The 13609-nt window shown below is 37.2% G+C and overlaps 1 protein-coding gene across 1 annotated transcript in view; it reads left to right on the top strand.

Annotated features, from left to right (window-relative positions):
* Window positions 1-1185: 1185 nt before the first annotated feature.
* The window catches only part of LOC106871938 (uncharacterized), a 40415-nt gene continuing 27991 nt past the window's right edge, over window positions 1186-13609 (top strand). Inside the window, exons 1-5 of the mRNA XM_089341820.1 lie at window positions 1186-1915; window positions 6775-7054; window positions 8540-8658; window positions 10043-10113; window positions 12835-12989. Coding sequence (XP_089197946.1) covers window positions 1901-1915; window positions 6775-7054; window positions 8540-8658; window positions 10043-10113; window positions 12835-12989 — 640 coding nt within the window. The 5' untranslated portion in view covers window positions 1186-1900. The remainder of the gene's footprint in view (window positions 1916-6774; window positions 7055-8539; window positions 8659-10042; window positions 10114-12834; window positions 12990-13609) is intronic.

Below are 13609 nucleotides of genomic sequence, written 5' to 3'. Positions count from 1 at the left end.
AACACCTCCTTGATTTTCGCAACCGACTCGGCCTTGGTGCTGCAAACACAGCAGTTGGTATCGTTTTTAAATGCCCCACGCATAGTAATCCATCGGATTACGATCTGGAAAATTAGGTGACATCAAAACGGACCTGATAAAGTCGTAGAAAATCTCCAAAAACCATTTCTGACTCTTTCTCAAGGTATGGTTAGATCCGAATTCTGCTGCCAAATGTGGCCTTCCAGCAGTAAGAATCCCCAGTCAGGGTTTCAATGCAGTCTCCAGTATCGTCACGTAACCATCTGAAGTAAGCCTTTGGCCCTTTTCAAAGATATGGAACAGCATGACGTCACCCTCACAGGAGACACACCCAAAGACCATCAGAGTTTGGGGCAACTTGGTTTCCATGATGTCCATGTCACGTCTTCTTCTTCTTCTTCTTCTTCTTCTTCTTCTTCTTCTTCTTCTTCTTCTTCTTCTTCTTCTTCTTCTTCTTCTTCTTCTAATGATGATGATGATGATGATGATGATGATGATGATAATAATATCGATTATACTTATAATGTATGTGTGAGGGCACCTATCCTAATGGTTAAGGTGTTGCAGTCGCGATCTAGTGATCGTGATTTCAATTCCTAGATCGGGTGGTGTGTTGCGCTCTTGAGTACAACACTTTGTTCTGCGCTTATTTCGACACCTGACGAGTGACACACCTTTGTGCACCTGTTCAGGTAACATCGATTTGATGGAGAGAGAGAGAGAGAGAGAGAGAGAGAGAGAGAGATAGAGAGAGAGAGAGATAGAGAGAGAGAGAGAGAGAGAGAGAGAGAGAGAGAGCATCAAAAACATTTGATCACTATAGACAAATCATTAGTGCAGGTCATTCGATAAAAAGCTGAACGTCGTCTTCGAGAGAAGACACCCATCATGATCATCATCATCATCATCATCATCATCATCATCATCATCATGTGATGACAATTTTCTTCTTATTTTACTGGGTATGACGGAAAGTGTCAACTGTCTACAGCCAGCAAACTAAGGTGACACTTCTTTACTGGTTTGTAGGTTTAAATCGTTTTAAGTGCTGCTGCTGCTTCTGCTTCTACTGCTGCTGCTGCTGCTACCACTACTACTACTACAATAGCAACAACAACAACAACAACAACTACTACTACTACTACTACTACTACTACTACTACTACTACTACTACTACTACTAAAAGCAAGGACAATAACAACAATAGTTGTAGCAGTTGTGGACACAATCGGTGTACCCATGCACGATTTTCATTATCGAATTGAAAACCTTTCAATACAGACGGATAATCGCGACAATAAGAATTAGCAAAACAACAGGAAAAGGCAAAAACAAAAGAAACAACAACAACAACAACGATAAATATTGTTTGTGATTCCAGTAGAATAGCAGACATTTTGCAAGAAGGGTTCATCCATTCGAGGAAGCCAAGTATTTCGCTGCTAATTCACCGAACCCTCGACATGATTTTACAAAGAAAGGTTTTTTTTTACTTAGTCATAGACCACAGTTTTGAGGGGTGTTCTTAGTCAAGAACATCGACCCCAGTATTTAACTGGTATTTGGGTTTATCGGACCGGAAGGTTGAGTGCACGAAGGCAGGCAGCGGAGTAAAAAGCTCACCACAACCCAAAATATTACCGCAGACGATTGCTTTCTATACGCTACACAACATGTGTGTGTGAGTGTTATCTATTACTGTTAGACACACACAGACACATCTTTCTCTCTGTCCCTACACACACACACGTTTATCTGTGAACGTGTGTGTACGTGTGTAGGTTTCCTACGACAGTAATCAATAATTTCTGTGGAGTAATATTTACTGGTAATTAAAGTGTATTATAACAGTCGGGGATTTCTATACAGGCTGTGAAGATGGCATACCGACAGGTAAATAAAACTAATTTATTTTATCCATCACGTTATCTGTATGTGCATATCTGGATGTATGCACACACACACACACACACACACACATAAGTGTATATGTATGGAAGTATATATGTATGTAGGCATGCATGTATGATTGTATGTATGTCATTGTCAATTTTTTTCAAGATTTCTTACCAATAGAGAAAGAACTGGTTTCTAACCTAGACTCAAGGCTCCTTCATTGGAACTTCAACATCAACAACAAGGTATTTTTGTTTGTATGTATGTATATGTGTAAATTTGTATTTTGCTTTGTGTATGTATTCTCATGTATATAGTTACATATCTAGACATGCTCATATATATTTAAATGATAAACTTCTGGTAAGTTTTACAGATCTTTACAGTTCCAATGATGGATTGGATCTGTTGTCTTCGAATTAGCATTCTCCTTTCTGGTTTTGAGAAGCCTAATTTCTCAAAATTGTTATTTAGGCAATGCGTTACATATCCCAGGGCCGCAATAATTACAGGTATGAATATGAACCTGCAATCTAGATTATGTATGTATGTATATATATATGATTGTATGTATGTATTTCTAATTATTTGAAGTTTAACTGTAAGGAAGGAACTGGTTTCTAACAAAGATACAAAGCTCTGTCGTTGGAATGTAAATAAAAAACGATATAACATGATAATCTTGAGTGAAGTCTTGCAGATTGTATTCGCGATATGCGTATCAGCTGGTTGATTTCTTTTCTTTTCTGAAACCTCACCTCTTCCATATTATCACTGAGGTATTTACTCACAAAACCAAGTGCACCAGTTATTATTGGTATAATTATGAAATTATAATCTGGGTATGGAAACTGAAGGCTTCGAAATTGTTACCTGTACCTATCCTCTGTCTTTTGGCTTTTCAAAGAGATATTTCATATCAGCAGTGCAGCTGGTCTCTTTGACGGTCCATCTATCCTCTTATCACCCACAAACAACGTTACACGGTCTGTTATTTGCACTTGACAGAAGTTTTCATTGGAATGTTCCACAAATAATCTTTGTGTTAATGTTTATATTCAGTGATAGTCGTGTTTTCCGATGGCATTGTATATTGCTTTAGCAAAAACATCCTGTCACAGTGGCAGGCTGATTACATGAGTGATGTCTTCCACAGAAATGTGACATAATCGACGTTTTCGGTTGCTTCTTGGGGCTCCAATGATTTTTATGTCTCTTGTTTATTAGGTATTTTGTAGCAATCTCCGATTCTTGTATTGCAATGTATGTATGTATGATTAAGTAGTACGTACATACGCTTGTATGCGTGTACATATATATATATATATATATATATATATATATATATATATATATATATATATATATATATATATATATGCGCAGTTAAAGAACAATAATTGATTGCCGGAGAGAAAACGATGACTGAAACTAGTCCAGCCGTACCCTCTTTCTGCGTCCAGATGAAACAGTCTTAATGACAATATCTATAATGACGTTGTATATGAAATTAATTCGCACACACAATGCCGGCTTAAATCTACAGATTTATTTAATGTATATCACAGCGTTAAAAACGAACTCTACAAATGCACAGTTTTATATCGGGTTCTGTTAGGCGACACCTTGAGCAAATGTCATCTATTATAGACACGAAAAGTAGAATAATGTCGTATTAGGCCCTGAAGCGTATTTCCCCAATCCATTTTCTCTCATTCATATTTTTGTATACACCCTATGGATAGTCACGGATTTCGAGATGCATATTCAGGGACAAGATCGGTCTCACAGTATATTATTTGTTAGCCGATGTCTGTAGACGAGCTTTCTCAAGCATACTTGAAGGTATATACCCAAACTGAACTGGCATAATACATAAATACATACCTACATACACACACGCATACATACATACATACATACATACATACATACATACATACATACATATATATATATATATATATATATATATATATATATATATATATATATATATATTCATATATGTTACACAGGGACACGCAAACATATATATTTATTAAAGTATGCAGTTTAATAGATCTATTTCAAACGAACCTACCAATCAGTTTCGTTCAGGATATTGAAAACCAAATGTCATTTAACAGGCTGTCAGCTAATATTCGGTTAGCTAATACCCAAGCAAAACCGGCTGACACACACACACACACACATACACACACACACACATATAAATAAATAACTTGCCACGTCAACACATTTTTGTAATTGTAGGTGGCTCATATATTGGTGGAGTTGTAGGCGGGTCTAATAAGCCTCCTTCACTCCGGGACGGATCACAACCAGTTTGTGGCAGAAAATGAGGAAAAAAGAAATGAAGTGCATCATGAGCGTTTTATTTATTAACAAAGGGCAGAAAATTGAAGCCACCTTCATGCCTATACGAACTGCATGCTTAGAGAAGCGGAACGCTTAGCAAAGACCAACTTATCCGCTCTCATTGGCTGTTTCAAACTATACTGTATCTTATATATATATACATTTTCCGAATTTGTAAAAATGTGTATAAAATAATATATCAGTTGAATAAAGTTACAACATGGCCTGGTTTTCACATTTCTTTTTTATTACTGTATTAAAAAAAAAAACAATCCTTTAGAATGTTGAAATGTGTCAAACATTAAAAAACTATATTTAGTAATGGTCATAAAGTTCAGTTAGCGCTTTTATACGTTCGTAGTAACCATCAGATTTCAAAATGTATTGACTAATAGTTGAGTTGAGTTCAGTCAATATCTTTTGAATTATTACGGACGTATGAAAGCGCTGAATTCAAGCAGGCAGCTAACAAAGCGACAATACCTTTTGACTTAAAAAATTTCTCCGTGTTTGAAAGTATGTGTTTGTGTTGGTGTGTTGTTTGAACTGTCGATGCATACACCTAAGTGTGTGCATCTATTCACGTGAGAATCTCACATGGGGAATTTCTGGAATGCCTTACAAATCTTCACTGTGCCTCTAATAGATTGGATTTGAAGAACCCGCGTCAGTTCTTTTTTGCTCTTTTTCCATGAAACGAGTATCTTTAGGTTTTTGTGCAAATTTGTGGGTACATAATCTAATATACCTATGATGATAGGTACAAATGAGAATTCCTAGTCAGAGTACAAAAGCTGTAAGTTCCGCATTAATTCGCCATAAATGTTCTCTTTTTCCCGGACTTTTGATTGTACATTCAGAACCGCTGGGCAGCTGACTTCTGCAACAGTGCATAATTGTTGTTCCCTATCCCACAGAACAATATCAAAATGTGTTATGTTTGCATCGAATTTATTTGGAACGTTCCACCAGTATTCCTTTTATAGGTGTGAATAACTGCTGGTTCTGACAGGTGCTTGATGAATAGGTCAGAGCAGTCCTTTCTGTGGATAACGCCTTGAGTAGTTTTTGCAGCTATATCGTATGTAAATCGACTCCAGGACTTGATCTTTGTAATCCTAGTACTTATACTATCGGGCTCTTTAGCCGACCCACGAAGTTATGGGGACGTGAACACACCAACATCGGTGTCAAGTGATGGTGGGGACAAACACAGACACACAAACACACACACATACACACATATACAATGGGCTTCTTTCAGTTTCAGTCTACCAAATCCACTCACAAGGCTTTAATTGGCCCGAGGCTATAGTAGAAGACCCTGTTGGGGGGGGGGGGGGGGGTCCCTCAAGTATCACTGGACACCTGTTCCCGGCCATTCTTAGAAAATCTTGGAACACCAGATTTTTAGCTGATTGGGTCCACAGGATCAAAAATACTTTTGACCCAACCCAATCAGCTGCCGGCAACATTTTGACATTAAGTAGCTTGGGTTCGCTGCCACCCAGACCTCGGCGGATAGTGTCCTCTATCCACTCGGGTTCCATCTCGGGTGGCAACCCGCAGACCCAAGCTCTCATCAACTTTTTCCCACAATAAGTGGGGAGAAACAAAATCTCCTTGTCCTCCAAGGGCTGGCTCGCGAACTTGCAAGCCACCTCAGGGGTGTCAAATAGCAGCCACACCGTTGCATACTTGACACCCCTAGAAATAAACTTTCAGAGTCGGCAGAGCATCTGCCAACTCTTTTTCTATCTCGATTTTGGGAAAGACAGCGATGGTGTCGAGTGACTTTCAATATGTCCTCAACACCACCGTCTTTTCCTCTAAGTCCTTTGACCACTGTTTGGGTGGGACAACCTCCCACTCCAGAACAGTGTTTTTTTTTTTTTCTGCCATATTCATGAAAAAGGAGTTCCATGAAAGTTCAAAGGAAGGAAGGAAACAGTTCAGAAACAGATTGAACATAACAGACACAAAATCTTCCGGCCACGTGTGTACTCCAGTCCTAACTTGGTTGCCACACCGCGACAGGAACAAATTCTCAAGTTTTTTGGAGGCGGGATACACCCCCAAAACAATCCACAAATCTTCCAGCAACTATCAACAGGTAGCAACAGGAACAGTTAAAAAAAATCCAATTTTACAAATTTTTGGAGGCGAGATACGCCCCCAAAATAATTTACTTTAAATGAAATTCAAATACCCAACTGCAGGTAGACAAACGCCCGGAATCCAGTGAGGATTTCTTCCTTGAAAAAAAAAATTAATAAAATAAAATAAGAAATAAACACCAAACAACAAACTCCTACTGAATCCCCAAAAAACAAACGCCCAACCTTGCAGTTGAGCTTCACTTAATTCGCCACGCTGCAAACCAGCGTCGCCACTTCTTTCAGTGACAACAAGACGTGCGTGGAAGCGAGCTTCTTACCACACAGCTACTCCTGCGCCTGTATTTGATAATATGTTTCTTTTATATCTTTTTGTAGAGAGACGAATTGCATTTTGAAGATACTGCAAGAAGGGACTCTTTGTTCAGAACGATTCGACCCAAAATGACACCATTTTGGCCGTTTTTATTTAATGATCCAACTGTCAGCTGGGTTCGACAAGATGATATCAGCCTGACTGAAAGTTTGGAGTTCGAACCTCAGAAGCAGAAATGGTCAAAGAAAAGGCGATTGATTCTTGCCGGCATTATTCTGCTTTTCCTGGCTCTTGTTGCAGGATTAATCGCAGCCATTATTCTTTTAACAAAATCCGATACAGGTAAGTAGGAGCAAAATGAGTGAACATGTCTCCACAGCAATGTGTATAAACAATTCGACACCTGTACTTGTACATGTATACATATATCTACGCGCGCACACACACACACACACACACACACACACACACACACACACACACACACACACACACACACACACACACACACACATATATATATATATATATATACCGAAGAAGAGTACCGGATCAGCTAAAGATGTCCCCCACCCAAGATATTTCAGTATTAACCAGAAGAGGTATTGATGTATACATACGTATATACGAGGTGTTATCATAAAGTTCCCGGATTAGTTATGTTTAATTAAAATTAACTTATTTACCGAAGTGTTAATTGCATCTCCTTCGAAATAGTCACCTTGCGCAGCACTACACCACTCCCAGCGTCCCTGCCACTTTTAGCATCCGGCCTGGAAGCCGTTTTCCGTAAGCGAATCGTGTGCCTTCTGCGATTCGCTCTTGATTTCGACAACGGTGTTAAAACGGCGATCTTTGAGTTGCATTTTCATCTTGGGGAAGAGATGGAAGCCTGCAGGTGCTAAATCGAGCGAATAAGACGGGTTGCTTATCATAGGTGTGGAAAGTGTAAACAGGAATGCTTTCAGAAAGCATTTAGGAGCACCTTGACAACCAGAATTTACTACCAGGAGAACAGAAAGGTTATAGGAAGAAGGCTAGAGGCATGCATGATCTATTATATAAAGAGAAAGCATTTCTAAATGAAGTGAAAGGTAGAAAGATAGATTATGAGAAAGCCTATGACATGAACCCACAATCATGGATAAGTGAATGTTTGAGTATAACCAGTATAGCAGACAACATAAGAGAATTAATTAGATTTAGCATGAAGAAATGGAAAGTAGATCTCTACTCAGGTGACACAGTCTTAAGGAAAGTTAATATTAAAAGAGGAATTTTATAAGAATTATAATAGTGTTGCTAGGTTCCGCACACATTTTACGCCGTGTACTCTACATGAGATGAGGACCTGCTGTGACCCTAGGGTGAAAGGTTGACCCCGGTTCAGCAGAAGACAACGGACCATATTTATTTTAAATAATAATAACAATAATGATAATAATAATAATAATAATAATAATAATAATAATAATAATAATAATAATAATAATAAGAAGAAGAAGAAGAAGAAGAAGAAGAAGAAGAAGAAGAAAAGGAAGAAAAAAGAAGAATGTTTTGTAATTTTGTTAGAAGGTCAGTAGTGTTTGAAGGTGGGTGGGGTTTAGTCGATATCGTCGACTTCATTACTTGACTGGTAATTTATCGACTTCGAGAGGACGAAAAACAATGTTGACTTCTGACTTCAGCTGTTGAACTCAGAGCGCAAAAAGCCGGAAACTACTAATACTACTACTACTATTACTACTACTACTACTACTACTACTACTACTACTACTACTACTACTACTACTACTACTACTGAATTTCTTGTTTTCTGCATTATAGTTGATCCAGTGAAAAGGACGATAAAGGCGGACCTGTACTTCAACGAAATTTACAAGAAGGAATATGCAGATCCGGAAAACAAACTAACGATAGAAAAACGACGGGAAATTACTGAAACGGTAGGTATTTTATTATTATTATTATTATTATTATTATTATTATTATTATTATTATTATTATTATTATTATTATTATGAAAGGAGGCAACAACTCACCAATGGTTTCAAGTAGTGCCGTCTCCTGTGACTCAAAAGGACAATACTCTCCTTAGAATGCGAGCTGTACCCAATAATGCCATCTTCTGGATCACTTCGAACCTGACAGCAGCTCCAATATTCTTAATATATTTTTCAAAGCCCTTGGAAACTACTCCTAATGCTCCAATTACCACCGCTATCACCATTACTTTCCTCATGTCCCATAAATTTCTCAATGCTTTTTAGTTCAACTGGTGATAACCATTCATTCTTTCAGATGGCTCCAGCTTGGTCACACAGATTTTGTTGACTTAATTCAATAGGGCCTCTGTCGCTCCATGCCCTGTGCATTCTTTTCCTATATCCCCTAGCGGGTACTTCCTTATTTTTGGGGGGATTACCCAGAAAGTAAAACTCCATTACAACCACATTCATTTCTATCGCCCGCCTTCTTTTAGCAGTTGCTTGATGATGACTGGGCCCACGCTGCTCACCCGTGGGGCACCCGTGGGGCACCCGCCGGGTGAGAGACCATCACAAGTTGTTCCAGCCTCATTTACGCCGTTCTTATTTCTATTTTTATTTGACATTTCAGCACACATGATGAGGGTTAGTGAGATTTAGGTTGCACAACCACCCGTATTTTTCCCCCGTGACACCATCATTGACAGGGTCTCCACCCTAGGATATAGGTTTCCTGTAATCCTGGTTTAATTTTTGGAGTTTCCGTCTCCTAGAAGGGGTGATCAAGCGTCATGATTGCTTCCGCCTCCTAGGTATATGCTATTTTGGCGGCCGTTGCCTCGTAAGAGTTCATTAGCCTTTATTATAATTATTATCATTATTATTATTAGAATTATTATCTAAAACAATTTGGTAGGCTTGTTACAGAAGCCTACGGAACTTTAAGTCGTACGGGGCCGAATCAAATTGTTTTAATCAACACTATATGTAGACCCTATTAAATGTGTTGCAAGCCTTCTCTTTTCGCTTGTCCACTCACTCGTACATACATAATACATGGACGCATAAATACATAAATATATATAATATAATATAATATAATATATATATATTTATATATATGTATATGTATATGTATATGTATATATATATATATATATATATATATATATATATATATATATATATATATATATATATATATATATATATATATACATATATATATATATGTATATGTATATATATATATATATATATATATATATATATATATATATATATATATATACATATATATATGTATGTATGTATATATGTTTTTTACGTTTTTTCATTCTAGATTGACAACGCAATGAAGAATAACTCCGTTCTAAATCTACTTTACACGGGGAGTTCGGTCACTGAACTTCGGTAGGTATCTTTCCTGATTATTAGTTGTTTTGTAAGGCTTTAAATTTATGATCGTACACATTTACACACACACACACACACACACACACACACACACACACACTTTGTGGCAAAATTTGAAATCATCATTATTATTATTATTATTATTATTATTATTATTATTGACTGAGAGAGCAGGGTTAGGGTTAGGCCATCAAAGTGACATTCATTCATTATCATTCATTCGGTCCCTATTGTACCTTGTAGCACTTGAGGCTGCAGGAAGGATCATTCGCCCGTCTAGAACTGAAAGCGTCCTTGGCAGCTTGTTCCGTTGTTAACCCTCTCTGCTTTTAAGATCTTTTGTTATTGTTTTCCGCCACGTTTCCTTTGGTCGGCTACGTCTTCTTTTACCTTGTGGGACCCATTGCGAAGCGATCCTGACAAACTCAGCTCAGCCATTTCCACCTCCTTGCTTCAATAGTTTCTCTTATTCGTTTCACATTAGCCTTTGTGTGTAGTTGGCTATTTCAGATCATATTTGGCCAGTAGACCATCAAAATTTTTTCCTAAACATTTATTTTGAAACACCTCCAATTTCTTTTCAATACTTTTGGTTGTTTTCCAGCATTTGGATTCATAGAGGAGGGTGCTAAGTATGTTGCTCTTGTAATATCGTATTATGGTACTCTTCCTGAGTATTGATGATTTCCATATTGAGTTTAACATATCGAATGATTGCTTGGCTTTGCTGATTCTTGTATTTATTTCACGAATGCAGTTTCCATCCATTGTTAATTTGCTGCCTAGATAGTTAAATTCGCCAACATTTGCGATCGGTTTACCGTTCAAAGTTACATGGTCAGCATCTGTTATATTTTTACAGAACGTACGTTTTCTTCTCGTTGATTTTGAGACCTAGCGTGTTGGCTATTTGACTAAGACTTCTGATTGATCGTGTAAATCTTGAGGCGTGAATGAGAACAAACAAATGTCGTCTGTATAATCCAAATCTTCTAGTTGAGTTGTGTTCCATTCTATACCTCCTTTATATTCTTCTGTCGTTCTTTGAACAACCAATTCACTGCCAAGGAAAATATGATCCGTGATAACACGCATCCTTGGGTGACTACGGTTTTGATTTCGAACGAATCTGTCAATTTGGTGTTGTGTATAACGTGATATTCGAAGTTTAAATACAATAAATGAATAATGTTGACTAATTTGTGGGAACCCAGTGTCTGAGAATCTTCCAAAGTTATCCGTAAATTAAAAAATGGAAAAATCACCAAGATTAGATGGAGTTTCAGTTGAAATGCTTAAAGCAGGGATCAAAATATTACCAATTATTATTCCCAAAAATTTTGCAAAATATCCGAACCAATGAGAAAATACCGACCAGCTGGAAAAAAAGGACTCATTGAGAAATTACCAAGAAAAGACTGTAATTATTGGAGAGGAATCACTCTATAATCAATCACCAGTAAAATATTCAGCCATATCATGTTACAGCGCATCACAGCAGCAGGAGACCAATTACATCGCCAAGAGCAAGTTGGATTCAGGAAAGGAAAATCATGTATCGACTATATTTTTGTAATACGCTAAGTACTCGAACAATCCCATGAATGAAACTCATCTTTGTGCATGCTGTTTATTGACTTTGGAAAAGCTTTCCATAGCCATCAAAGTGACACTAGGGTACAAATATACGAAGCCCAACATATGAGGTCTGATCAATGAGTACTTGAACTATTGCCATAGTAACGAAGCTAAAGCATGCAGAATAAAGCCCCTTGGCACACATTGACCTTGCATACTGCTGTGTGTGTGTACAAAGTTTTTATGTTCTAGTTCACTTCCACTGTTTACAGCAGTGCTTGAAAGGAAGGTGTGTAGCATGTGATCGTCGCACTGGCCATGACAGAGGAAGTTGAAACTACCAAAGATACATTAAAAATAAATGTAAAAGTAGAATATATGGGAGTCCGCTTTTGGTTGTCCAGTTTAAATCAAGAGGAAATACATCTGCATGCATAAAAGTATCTGAGTTTACTTACACTGGAATTAATGAAACGTCCTAGAAATTGACAAATCAACCATAATCTGGGACATATTACTCCATACAAAAAGATCAAGATTAATCAATTAGACATTGTTAACAAGTGCCTCCTTATCGTATCGCCATTATGATTATATATTTCTAAAGGAAGTTGAGAAAGTATCCAGATATTTAGATCTGGAAATAGGGAATAACCAAAATTTTGGGACAGAAAATAAAAAAAAACAATAAAACAAATCCCTGGGGCATGATTAAAAAAAAACGCAGATCCATGTGTAAACTAAATTTCGGTACTTGCACATATTCATGCCATACAGAAGATATTATTACTTCATCCATATTGCATATAACAACTGTATTTATTTATCTCAGGTCACTATTGTAATTAGACAAGTGGAATTAAGCTCCTTTCACTTCTGCCTCTACAAATGGGGTACACGTCTAGGGTAGCTTGATGGTCTTTGGCAGGAGAGTGTTATCTCAGATCTTGTATGTCCATGCATATTCAACCAATCGCTTTTTTATGTGTCCATCCAGAGCTTCACTTTTCTGTGTTGCAATGGTGACGAAGAGCAAAACCGGTTTAAATTAACACCTGAAAAAACATGAGCAAAAACAAAAGTAACAATTAAAACTATTTCCATATCAAATATAATTTAATTTCGTTTTTATTTCCACAGTAATGGCAGTATTTTGGCGAAGACGAAGTTAGAATTTGAAAGTAAGATACAAGGGATCAGAGAAATCCCAAACGTAGCAACGGAAGACGTTGTAATACAAAGCCTGAAAAAGATTCCGACATTATTGGTGGAGAAATCCTGTATAGTTTGGGAAGGTAAGTTGAAAGACATGTTGAAAAAGACAAGCCAAAACACAAACCATATCAAACTAAATATTATGAATTTATTTTTGATCTAAAGATGAATTACAAAGCAATAAGAATAAAAAGCATATTTACTCCTTTACTTTTTATTCTTATTGCTTATTTTTTAATACTTTTTAATACATTTTTCTGTATTTTACCGTTAGCCCTATTTTTTTCTTGTGCATGTGCGTATATAGACGTGTGTATGAACCATTTTTGTGCGAGTGTATTTGTGCAAGTGGGAAGAAAATGGATGTAGATGATGCCCTAACTGTCAAAAAAGAGGATAATCACAGCTTCTCGGTTCACTTGCATTGCCTGGCCTCATGAACAAGTGAAAGAGCGAAAAACAGATTTTCGGTTCATACAAGTTGATCAGTAAGCATTCTGACGTCATGACATAAGCTTCAGTAGCGTTTTTGCATGGTGAACTTAGAAATTACATTTATGTTCCGACTGCAAATCTGCCTGTCTGTCTGTCCGTTTGCTTGTCTGTCTGTCTGTCTGTCTATCTATTTATCTATCTATTTGTTTCTCTGTCTGTCTATGTATATGAATGTATACTATCTATATTTAGCTATAAATCTCCA

The sequence above is a fragment of the Octopus bimaculoides genome, chromosome 25 (assembly GCF_046866305.1).
Source record: "Octopus bimaculoides isolate indiv1 chromosome 25, ASM4686630v1, whole genome shotgun sequence".
NCBI classification, from domain to species: domain Eukaryota; kingdom Metazoa; phylum Mollusca; class Cephalopoda; order Octopoda; family Octopodidae; genus Octopus; species Octopus bimaculoides.
The sequence above is the reverse complement of the archived record's forward strand: the minus strand, read 5'-3'. Positions and strand labels throughout refer to the sequence as shown.